This window comes from Leptodactylus fuscus, chromosome 10 (assembly GCF_031893055.1).
Source record: "Leptodactylus fuscus isolate aLepFus1 chromosome 10, aLepFus1.hap2, whole genome shotgun sequence".
NCBI classification, from domain to species: domain Eukaryota; kingdom Metazoa; phylum Chordata; class Amphibia; order Anura; family Leptodactylidae; genus Leptodactylus; species Leptodactylus fuscus.
Genome location: NC_134274.1, coordinates 32,662,483 through 32,674,425, shown reverse-complemented (window position 1 = coordinate 32,674,425; position 11,943 = coordinate 32,662,483). Strand labels below are relative to the sequence as shown.

The 11,943-nt window shown below is 39.8% G+C and overlaps 1 protein-coding gene and 1 pseudogene across 1 annotated transcript; both read right to left on the bottom strand.

Annotated features, from left to right (window-relative positions):
- Nucleotides 1–343: 343 nt before the first annotated feature.
- LOC142183150 (interferon-induced protein with tetratricopeptide repeats 5-like) lies at nt 344–3,439 on the bottom strand (annotated as a pseudogene).
- Nucleotides 3,440–5,881: 2,442 nt separating this feature from the next.
- Nucleotides 5,882–8,284, bottom strand: LOC142183149 (interferon-induced protein with tetratricopeptide repeats 5-like). Its single transcript, XM_075258095.1, has 2 exons — nt 8,280–8,284; nt 5,882–7,328 (listed from the first exon to the last, which is right to left on the bottom strand). The coding sequence occupies exons 1-2, from the start codon at nt 8,282–8,284 to the stop codon at nt 5,882–5,884; spliced, it is 1,452 nt and encodes a 483-aa protein (XP_075114196.1).
- Nucleotides 8,285–11,943: the final 3,659 nt, after the last annotated feature.

Here is an 11,943-nt window from a genome sequence, read left to right as displayed (position 1 = left end):
CTGGAACCGTACCGAAACACAGAATATAGGGGACATGTCATTTTGGCTGCACAGTGAACGCCGTAAAACCAAAGCCCATAAGAAAGTCACAGAAATGCATTTTTTCTTCAAATCCACCCCATTCTGAATTTTGTCCCTGCTTCCCAGTACATTATATAGAATAATTAATGGCGGCATCATGAAGAAAAATTTGTCCCGCAAAAATTAAGACCTCATATGGCTCTGGGAGCAGAGGAATAAAAAAGTTATGGGGTTTAGAAGGAGGGGAGTCAAAAATGAAAAACGAAAATCAAAAAATGCCATCGGCGGGAAGGGGTTAAGATTAACATAAAATTTGTTGGTTTTATCGAATTCCCCCCAAGATCTGTCTTCTTCTTTACTTGTTTGTCATATCATCATCTTCAGCTCACAGAATTGGCTCACATATTCTTCATTGTAAGGGTCATATTTCAAGGCTTTTTCGTAACAATCAATTGCTTCATTCCTTTCCCCATTAGTCTTATAGACAAAGCCAAGCAAGGCAAAACCCTAAGCATCACGAATATTGTTCCTAATCTTCTTCGAAGAAATTCGTTTTAGAGACTTTTCACTTGATTCTCTGTCTTTCCTAGGCAATGTAATCTGCATACACTTCTTATAGTAGTCGATGGCTTCAGACTCAGAATGCATATGGTATTCTTTGAATTGTCCATAATTGTAGTAGATCTGCTGCTTCTCCTCATCCACGAGATTGGTAAATGCCATAACGGTTCTAAATGTGTCTTCTGCTTTTTGATATTCCTTTACTTCACAATACATATTGGCCAAGTCTACATGAGCATGCACAAATGTTTTCTTGATCTCCAGTGTCTTTTCTAGATGGAAAAGGGTATTTTGGATGAGATCCTTTAACTCTCCTGAGTCCGCATGCCTGCTATAAGTGTTCCTGTTTCCAAATCGTTTTTTGTACCTGAAATACTTTTGTCTGTAACACAGTCCTATTTGGTGATGCAGTGATGCAGAATTTGGGATGAGATCTACTGCAGTTTTTAGGACACGCAAGGCCTCATCCACCATCCCAGCTCTCTTATAAAACTTTGCAGCATGATGGAGTAAATATGGAAGGTTTGGGGCTTGTTTTATGGCTTCTTCAATATATGGTCTTCCCTCATCAGTTCTCTTCAGGTCTTGCAGCTTTAACGCCAGAAGAGCCTTCACCACGGCATCATTTGGATTCTTCTCTACGGCGCGTTTCAGTAGATCCAGTGATTTACATTCTGAAGCAGGACATTTTCTATCACTGAAACCTTCCAGTCTATAGACCACTGTTGCATATCCAGTGATCCACTCAGGATCTTCTGGCTCTAGCTCCAAAGCCTTCTCAAAGCATTGTTTTGCTTCCACATAATATTTTCCACTAAATTTTAACAGCGACCAGGCCTTCTCTCCATAGATGTCAGCTACCTCTGGCATATCCTTTAGTTCCTTACAAATATTCTCTACTTTTTCTATGTATTTTTGACAATCTTCATACTGGTTTAAGTAGTAGAACACCCATGCATAATCCCCATATGTCACCAAATATTTTTGATCAGTCCCATCCGGATTGTTCTCTTTAATCATTTCTTCTGCTTTCTGTAAATAGTCAATAGCCTTTGTGCAGTCTCCTTTCAGATGCATCACATAGGCCAGCAGATTATAAAACTTTTCTTTTTTGACGACATGAAATGTCAACTGGTTGGACAACCTGTTTTCTAACTCATCGGGATCCGTGTCCTCTAAAAGAAGTTTCCAAGTAAAGTGACATTTAAGTTGTTCTAACTGCTGCTTCAGTTCCCCCTTCAGTAGCTCACTGTGAAAATAAGATCGGGGATTATAATGAGTACTAGTAATTGGTAATATGCAGACAATAATGTGCTATATATCATATATTCTATGGGTCACTTATTTTTACCCCTACATACAACTTTGGCATTAATGTATCTATAACTTTAAGGCTACTGTAAGCCGATACGTGCAACAAACTGTGCTACAGTATATTTGCTGCAGATTGACTTGTATGTTTGCAAGAGATTTCACCCGATGGATTGACAGAAGAAAATTCACCGTAAAAATCTGCAAATTTTCTACAAGGTTTTTTAAAAATTTGTCTCAAATATTGTATCTTAAAATTGTGCGTTGTTTAGTCCACTCCGTGTTCAAGATAACTAAAGCTTGCCATAGACTTCAGATATCTGTCTGAACAAGTCAGCTATTGCTCCTGACACTCCACTACTCAATATGGAGGTAGCAATGTGCAAAGTATAGGTTATTAGTATGTAACCTGTGGAGTTCTGACACCCAGACACTACTCATATGACATGTCTAGGCATCCTCCAGGCATTGGAAGCTGCTGTAGTGGATGGGGAGTGAGTGCAGTCTGCTCCAGCCCTGTCTACTGTATAGCGGCGGTTCCAGGGATCTCCAGTGCTACTCCTATTACCTGAACCGGAGCAGACTGCACGAGCCTTCACGTCCACTGCAGCAGCTTCTATAACACGGAGACTGCTGGAGAATCTGGAGTGTGCAGGGTCCAGATGTTAGACCCCCTTAGATCACATAATGATAACCTATACAGTGGATAGGGTGTCAGTATGAAAGTCCATTTGGCTGCAGTGTGAGGCACCATGATATTCTTGGTGTAATTTTAAAGAGGCTGTCCAGGATATTTTAGTATTGTGGCAGGAGATTGGAAATAGTGACATTATATATATATATATATATATATATATATATATATATATATATATATAATATATATATATATATATATATATATATATATATATATATATATATATATATATATATACATATATATATGTATATTATCCGTCCCTAGTGTTTTGGTGTTTGGTGCTTCCAACCATAAAAATTGCAACATTTCTTTTTCTGAGATTATTGCTATAATAGGGCCCATTGTACTTTTATATGTATAAAATCCAGGGTCATTAGCTATGCTAATTTTATTGGACAGGTTTACACACTGCAAAATATGATGGAAAATAGTGAATAATGCCAATAAAATCCCATCCAATATAAGTGACCTGTCATTTGTTCGATAAATGCCGGTCTCAATAAATCTTTGCTGCTATGTTTTTGACAATCTTTCCGTAACAGCTGGAAACTACATGCTGTTATTCTATCATGAGACTGAATGGAGATCTTCTAAATACAATATAACTAATACTTGACATGAAATGAAATCAAGGTAAGTACATCACATAGGCCTATTAGCATTTCACAAAGTTACAGCATTTTAAAGGTTAATGAATAGGAAAAATGTGAAGATGTAAACCTCATTCTGCAAAGTTTTCTGCTCCTTCAGTCTCCTTGAATAGAAAATGAAGAATTCTAAGTAGAAGCCAAGGATCCTTTCTCTATGTACTTACAATGACAGAATCCTTGGAGAGTTGCCCATCCTACAGCAAAGAGAACGGAGAAAGGAAACTGCTCAGTGACGGCAAGAACAGAAACGAAACTCAGCTATGTTAGTAAACAGACAAGGATAAGGCTTTTCCTTTTTCACTTTCTCCATGGTTTCTACATTACTTATGATCTTGCGCTTGTCTTAGCACAATGCCATATTACATATCTACAAATTTTCTGCTTTATTTAATGACAGTTTTATTGCTTTATTTTCTGACACCATGCCACAGCTGACAATGTTGAGATCAGGTCTACAGCATGTACAGGTCTAGCAGAGTTAACCCGAACTTCTGCATTGGGTAAATTGTATGTAATGTCCCATAGTGACCTCTACTCAGTATAATGTCCCACAGTGGCCCCTACAATGTTCATTACAAATATTGCAAACATTTTGAGGTTCACTACCTGTGAACTATCATTATACTCAGAGTATAATGATCGGAGAACTGCAGTTGTTGATCAAAGAATAAAAAAGTGATACTTAACTCTCCTGTGCTCTGACACAGGTCTTTGACACTTTTCAATGATATCACAGATGTGGGTTACACTGGAGTCATTATGTGTCATGATGCAAGCCTGACCCGCATGACTTCTTTAAAGAGGTCCAAAGACAGAAGGCAGTCACACCAGAGCCCTGGAGAGGTGAGTAACACTGTTTTTTTTATGTTTGGTCACCTCCACTGGGCCTCCGATCATTATACACTGGATCTGAAGAGACCCCACAGTATAATAATAGTTAGTAGTTCGCTCAACAAATACCACGTCCTTACTTACCTATCCCCACTTCTGCCACAGCCGCTTCTTCTCCTTCAGCCCTCCAGGGGGCCCTGCATATCACATATCATGTTGCTGTCTGGAAGACTGGAATAGACTTAACTTGTCATGTGGGAGGAAGTAATAGGATGAAGCCAGAAGCGTTGCCTTCACCGTTGTCTCTGCCTGGAAATTCTATTCCACCTCTTCAGCCTGATCATCTCTAGGTCAAAAAGCAAAGATGGAGGAATCTTTGCACAAGTAGAACTGGAACATGGAAACAATACTCTCCTCTCCAAAATTAACTCCAGAATGAATTGTTAGCTCTTCTTCCTGCTTTTCTCTCTGTCGTCATTCGGTGTTATAGCAACCAAGTAAACACAAAAAACAGACTGAAACCTAACGGACTAAAATGGACAATAATGGACAAAAATGGACCTTAACTGATGTAACTGATGGTTTTGTGTCTGTTCATCACATATTTTTAATGGATCTGTTTAACGGATCCATTTAACAAAAACGGACATCTAAGCATCTGTTAATGTCCGTTACTGTTTGTTTTTTGTTTTGTTTATTTTTTTCTGTAGATTGTGAGCCCCCATATAGGGATCACAATGTACATTTTTCCCCCTATTAGTATGTCTTTGTAGAATGGGAAGAAATCCACGCAAACACGGGGAGAACATACAAACTCCTTGCAGATGTTGTTCCTGGTGGGATTCGAACCCAGGACTCCAGTTCTGTAAGGCTGCAGTGCCAACCACTGAGCCACCATGTTGCCCCTAGTTTCTGCCTATTTGTGTCCGTTATTATAGGTTTCCTTTATTGATTAAAAAAAAAAAAAAAAACAGACATGGAAAGTGAACGCCCCCTAACTCTTGCAGGAAATCTGGTGCCAGCCTGAAGTATATTTGGAATATTCAGTTAATCCATGCTCGGTATGAGTTGGTTCGCCCACTCTTCTGTACATACAGTTTATACACAATACATACACTTACTTCACTTACAGAGCTGAGAAGACTAGAAAGAAAGAGTCTCCTTCGAGTTTCCCTCTGTTCTTCCATCTCTTCCCTTTCAGTCCCAACAGAGCTGCTGTCTGAATCAAGTTACAACAGCTAGTAATATTTCTGGCTGTTGTAAATTTCTGCACTACAGACACAAAATAAGAGGTGGGTGACAGGTATTTTTGATGTATTGACAATGTTGATGTTACATGTGTACCATCAAGAAAATCTTAAACTATGACCTGTTACAGTATGTACAAGTGTACTTGAGGACCAGAGCTGTGAAACTGCACTATAAGCAATTTTTTTACAGTATCTCTGTGACTACACTAACATGAATGTCTTCATATCACAGTACTATGTGTGTAAATGTACGAATGAATATTACCATAAAATAATTGATTTACACAAATTCATATTAATCATTTTAAGAACTTTATTTTTTAAAATTGGCGATTACATCATCATCTTAGCTGATATATTTATGACAAATGTTATTCGAAACATAGTGCAAATCAAGGATTTAAAGTGCTCTCAATATATAATAGTTATGATCTAATACGTCACAAATGTGATAATATACTGCTGTAACTGCAGCTGCATCCTCCCTCTCCCCACTTCATATCTAGTATTTTGCTGTTCGTAGTAGATGATGGCACCTCATAGTGACAAACTTTTCATATCATCATCTTCAGCTCAGATAGTTCGCTCACATATTCTTCATTGTAAGGGTCATATTTCAAGGCCTTTTCGTAACAATCAATTGCTTCATTCCTTTCCCCATTAGTCTTATGGACAAAGCCGAGCAAAGCAAAACCCTCAGCATCGTGAATATTGTTCCTAATCTTCCTTAAGGAAATTCTTTTTAGAGACTCTTCACATAATTCTCTCTTACTTCCAAGTAATGTAATCTGCAAACTCTTTTTATAGTAGTCGATGGCTTCAGCTTCAGACTTCATGTGATATTCTTTGAAATATCCATAATTGTAATAGATCTGCTGCTTCTCCTCCTCCTCGAGATTGGTAAATGCCATAACGGTTCTAAATGTGTCCTCTGCCTTTCGATATTCCTTTGCTTCAGAGTACATATTGGCCAAGTCTATATATGCAAATATAAATGTCTTCTTCAATTCCAGCGTCTTTTCAAAATGGAAGAGGGTATTTTGGATGAGATCCTTCACTTCTTCAGAATCCTTGTATCTGTTATGAGAGTTTCTGCTTTCAGACTGCTTTTTGTATATGAGATACTTTTGTCTGTAACACAGTCCTATTTGGTGATGCAGTGATGCAGAATTTGGGATGAGACCTAATGCAGTTTTTTGGACACGCAAGGCCTCATCCACCATCCCAGCTCTCCTGTAAAACTTTGCAGCATGACGGAATAAACATGGAAGGTTTGGGGCTTGTTTTATGGCTTCTTCAATATATGGTCTTCCCTCATCAGTTCTATCCAGGTCTTGCAGCTTTAACGCCAGAAGAGCCTTCACCACGGCATCATTTGGATTCTTTTCTACGGCACGTTTCAGTAGATCCAGTGATTTACATTCTGAAGCAGGACAATTTCCACCATAGAAACCTTCCAGTCTATAGACCACTGTTGCATATCCAGTGATCCACTCAGGATCTTCTGGCTCCAGCTCCAAAGCCTTCTCAAAGCATTGTTTTGCATCTTCATAATATTTTCCACAAAATGTTAACAGTGACCAGGCCTTCTCACCATAGATGTCAGCTATGTCTGGTTTATCTTTTAGTTCTTTATAAATCTTCTCTACTTTTTCTATGTATTTTTGAGCATCTTCATACTGGTTTAAGTAGTAGAACACCCATGCATAGTTCCCATATGTCACCAAATATTTTTGATCAGTCCCGTCCGGATTGTTCTCTTTAATCATTTCTTCTGCTTTTTGCAAATTGGCAATAGCCTTTGTGTAGTCTCCTTTCAGATGCATCACATAGGCCAGTAGATTGTACACCATGTATTTGTTCTTGGTCACATAAAATGTCAACTGGTCACACAATCTGTCTTCTAGTTCTTCGAGGTCCGTGTCCTTTAAAAGAAGTTTCCAAGTAAAGTGACATTTAAGTTGTTCTAAATGCTGCTTCGGTTTCCCCTTCAGAGACTCACTATGAAAATAAGATCGGGGATTTATAATTTGCAATAGTAGTTGTTAAAAAAAAAGTGATAACATCTGTTAACATCAAATGCTATATATTCAGTGTACACATTTGTGCACCTTGTCTGAGCCTTCACTTATTATACACTAGGGTATGTAGAGACCCCAGAGTATAGTGATTCGTGAGTGTTGAACCTCAAAAATTTCAGATTGGGGCAACCTCAAAATGTTTGAAAAATGTGTAACAAACCCCATGTTCCATTACTGGTATACATGGCTGGAATCTGGTGGCCAGATGGAATAAGCCAGGAGCACTAAGGTAAAGAGTAGTAGTCCGGGGTGCAGCTTCAAGTTTAGATCACAAGGAGTAGAAATAATCTGGGAAAGACAGTTCTGAGGAGCAGGAGACTGGAGCAAGTCACAAAACTCGAGCAAAGGTACTGTCTCATTGGTATAAATTGGAGGTTTCTAAAATATAGAGCTATAAAATCCCCTTAGAACTGACGCCGTCCCAACCAAATGGTTTGTCAAATTTTTCATAAATTTGGAAAATTGCTGTTAAAATTGTAAGCTTTTTAATATCTAATATAAATTCAAAGACGATTAAAAGAGGATGCCAACATAAACCAGAAATATGGTAGACAAAATTTATTAACTAATTTGTATGGCATCGTCACCAGAGCATTTCATATTTTAAAAATTGTGAATTTTTTAAAACTTTCACCAAATTTCCTATTTTTTATACATAAACACAAAAAATAGTCCCTGTATTCATGGTCATGTCCATTGGCAGCCAATCAATACAAAAGACTTGTACCACTTAGATGGTGAGAGAAAATCTAGAAAACTCTCCAAAATGTTACAAAAATGTTTAATTTCTAATTGTCTAAAAGTATAAATATAGTTATGTTGATGGTAACCCCCTTCAATGTAACATTTAGGGAAGAGTGAAGTTATTTACCTCATTCTGTCAAGCTTTCTGCCCCTTCTGTCTCCTTGAATGGAGATTTCGGAGTGTAATCCATCGATCCTGTTTCCATGCATTTATAGTTAGACGATCCTCAGAGAGTCACACACTCTTATCAGGAAAATAAGAAAGAAGGGTGAAATGATACTGCTTAGTGACGGCAAGAACACAAACAGACTGATGTTATTCGGCAGGTTATGGAAACTTAAACCAGATATGTTAATAAACAGACAATAATAAGGATATTCGTGCTTGCAGTGACTTTATCTTATGTTACATAGTTACATAGTTACAAAGTTAGTATGGTTGAATAAAGACACGTCCATCGAGTTCGACCAAGACATTGTTGCTGCTACTTTGCTTATCATCTTAAGGTGGCTATACACATTAAAGAATTGTCAGCTGAATCTGATAATTTTTATGTGACTAGCCAACCTTTCTAATGTTTATGTGGTTCTCCTGACTCTTCCATAATAGAAGATGATGGAGTAGGTAAAGGTTGGGCAGTTGGTTTGAAAGTGTTAGATCGATTTGTTACTGAGCAGGTAAGCCACTTCCAGAGGAGTCTTTCTTCTGTCATTGTACTTGGCAGCATTGTAGCATGGCTCATAGCCATAACTTTAGGGTTTCTGTGCCTTCAAGTAAAGCACTGTCTGGGTCTGTCAGTGTTCTGAGATGATGAGACAACCAGAGTGTTGCCTCACTGTCCGTCTTGGACCTGAATCAGGTAATTTAAGATCTCCATGGAGGCTTCTCAAGGTCAAGGCTCTGAAGATACCTGTTACTATTTCTACCAGAAATACCCATCCTTTACTCAATCACCATTTTTTTTTTTTGTAGATTGTGAGCCCCACATACAGCTCACAATGCATATTGTTTTTTTCCCCCTATCAGTATGTCTTTGGAATATGGGATGGAAATCCACACAAACACGGGGAGGACATACAAACTCCTTGCAGATGGTTTTTTGCCCTTGGCGGGATTTGAACACCAGGACCCCAGCGCTGCAAGGCTGCAGTGCTAACCACTGAGCCTCCATGTGGCCCCACTCAATCATCATTTCTACCTGAATGTGCTTGAGGAAAGTGCTGAGAAATGATAGGAGAACCCCTTGATATTTTCTTCATGAATATTACGTGGTTTACCAGGAATATTTAATTTGGACAGAGCAAGTGTTAGAAAAAGTTGACTGTAATACTCTGTGGTTTCTTCAGGCCCCAGAGTGTAATATACAGAAGACAGGTAAGGTCTGTATGAATAAAATAAAAATATATTAACCTTTCCCGGTCTCCACACTGTCATCTTTTGGTAATCTGGTCTTCTTTCTAGGCCATCTGCCATCTTATTTGGCCCCCTAGTCACCGCTGTGATCTGTGATTGGGTCTTAGCGATCATGTGAGGGAGCAGATGATGGGGGACGATGGGTTGGGCAATTGGATTTTGACTGAAACAAAATCATATTACATATCTACAAATCTCTGATTGTTTTCTTTAATTTCAGATTTGATATGACAAAGCTAAGTGACAATATTGAAGACCAGTCCACAGCAAACTGCGGTCTAGGCTGTGACCTGAGGAGGCCTCTTCTGAATTATTGCTCCTAACTGTGTCTACTAATAATTTGTTGTTATCTACAATGGAATTACCACATCAAAGGGATGTTTATGTGATATTACATATACACAGGTCTCTCCCACCCAGTATACCATACAACAGGGGTGAACCTGCCCCTTTCGCCGCCTGAGGCGAACTACAGAAAGCCACCCCCCCGCCGGGGAGGGGGCGGAGCGGGGGCGTGGCTGAGCGGAGGGGGTGTAGCGAATCGAAGGGGGCGGGGCTTAGCGCCGTTCGCCGGCAGAGAGCAGGCCCGGAGACTGCCTGCTCTCTGCCTGAGCATGAGGGGAGGCTGTTGGAGCAGCGCTGCTCCAGTGGCCTCCCCAAACCACCGCTCGGTGCTAAGCCAGTCCAGGAAAGCTTGTCCTGGACTGGCTTAGGTTAGCAAAAATGCCGCCCTCCCTGAGGCCCTGGCATAGCGCCACCTGAAGCGCTCGCTTCAGGTCGCCTCATGGGAGGTGCGGCGCTGCCATACAATAACTTCCATACTACCATACAATTACTTTCATAACTTCCAGAGCAAGATGCTACCTTAGGTTGCATGAGACAAGTGTTTGGAGTTCTCTAGTACCACAGGAATTGAAACCTGAAGGTGTCTGGTGTCTGCTGAGATGAGTTCACTGAGGGACTTTGGAACCACGCTCACACTTTGGGCGCATGCGCAGTTAAACAAGGTGAACTGACCTTCGCTTCACTGTATGAGATGTATATGACCCACAGTCCTTCATTTAATCGAACATCGTATATACCTTTAATTCTGCCTTTTTTTTTTTTTTTTTTTTTGCATATTAAAAGAATTTGTCTGCTAAATATAATTATGGAAATATCTAATTTATATAGTTTGGTATACTTCACTATGTGAAAGTTTGCAAAAAGTGTTTTTCTATTTCCATCTACAGAGCTATGTAAGGAAGAGCAGTACTGTATATTGTGATATGGTGTTGTGTATCTTCAGTATAATAAAGTTTATGATGACAAGCCTGGAAGCCTTTAGGATAAAATGTTTAGGTACTGATCATCTCTGGAGTGGAAAGATAATAATTAGGCAAGGAGACGGACACGGAGTACCTCAACCAGTGATATATCTGGAGCATGCATTCGGAGTGGATGGTGCACTGTCTTAGATATGTCTGCCAATTCTTAGAATCACCATCATATTGAAGCAACAAAGATAAATGCAATCCAGTTACCAAAGAAATGTGAACTTGCTGGTAACGAGAAGAACCTTGAAGAGTTGAAGCAGGACCCGGCTGAGTATAGATCGTGCTCATATACTAGAGTAATTGCTCATGCTGGCCTCGCTATATGTGGTGTATAAATACTGTGTATAAAAACCAGGGAAGGTGTGCAAAAAAACCCCAAAACTATAACTCCTCTCTTCTGGGCTCTGCCATGGCATCCATTGGTGCTCTGGTCTTCTTCCCAGGGCAACCTCCATCTTATTTAGACTGCTCAGCATATAAGCTGTGATTGAGCTTCAATGGCCGTATGTCAGGGTGACGTCATGACTAGAGATGAGCGAACACTAAAATGTTCGAGGTTCGAAATTCGATTCGAACAGCCGCTCAATGTTCGTGTGTTCGAACGGGTTTCGAACCCCATTATAGTCTATGGGGAACAGATACTCGTTAAGGGGGAAACCCAAATCCGTGTCTGGAGGGTCACCAAGTCCACTATGACACCCCAGGAAATGATGCCAACACCTCTGGAATGACACTGGGACAGCAGGGGAAGCATGTCTGGGGGCATCTAACACACCAAAGACCCTCTATTACCCCAACATCACAGCCTAACAACTACACACTTTACACACTCAATACCACCTCTCTGACAGTAGGAAAACACCTTGAAACATGTGTATTTGGCACTTGCAGTGAGGAGAGCTTGTCACCAGCAGTGAATTTGGCCCTTGTAGTAAGTTGAGGTTGGCACCAACATTTGTTTTGAAAATCAGGGTGGATTGAGCCTCTAACCAGCAGAGTTTGGGCAAATTCATGGTGGAGGGAGCCTCTAAACACCCCAGTTTGGGCAAATTCATGGTGGA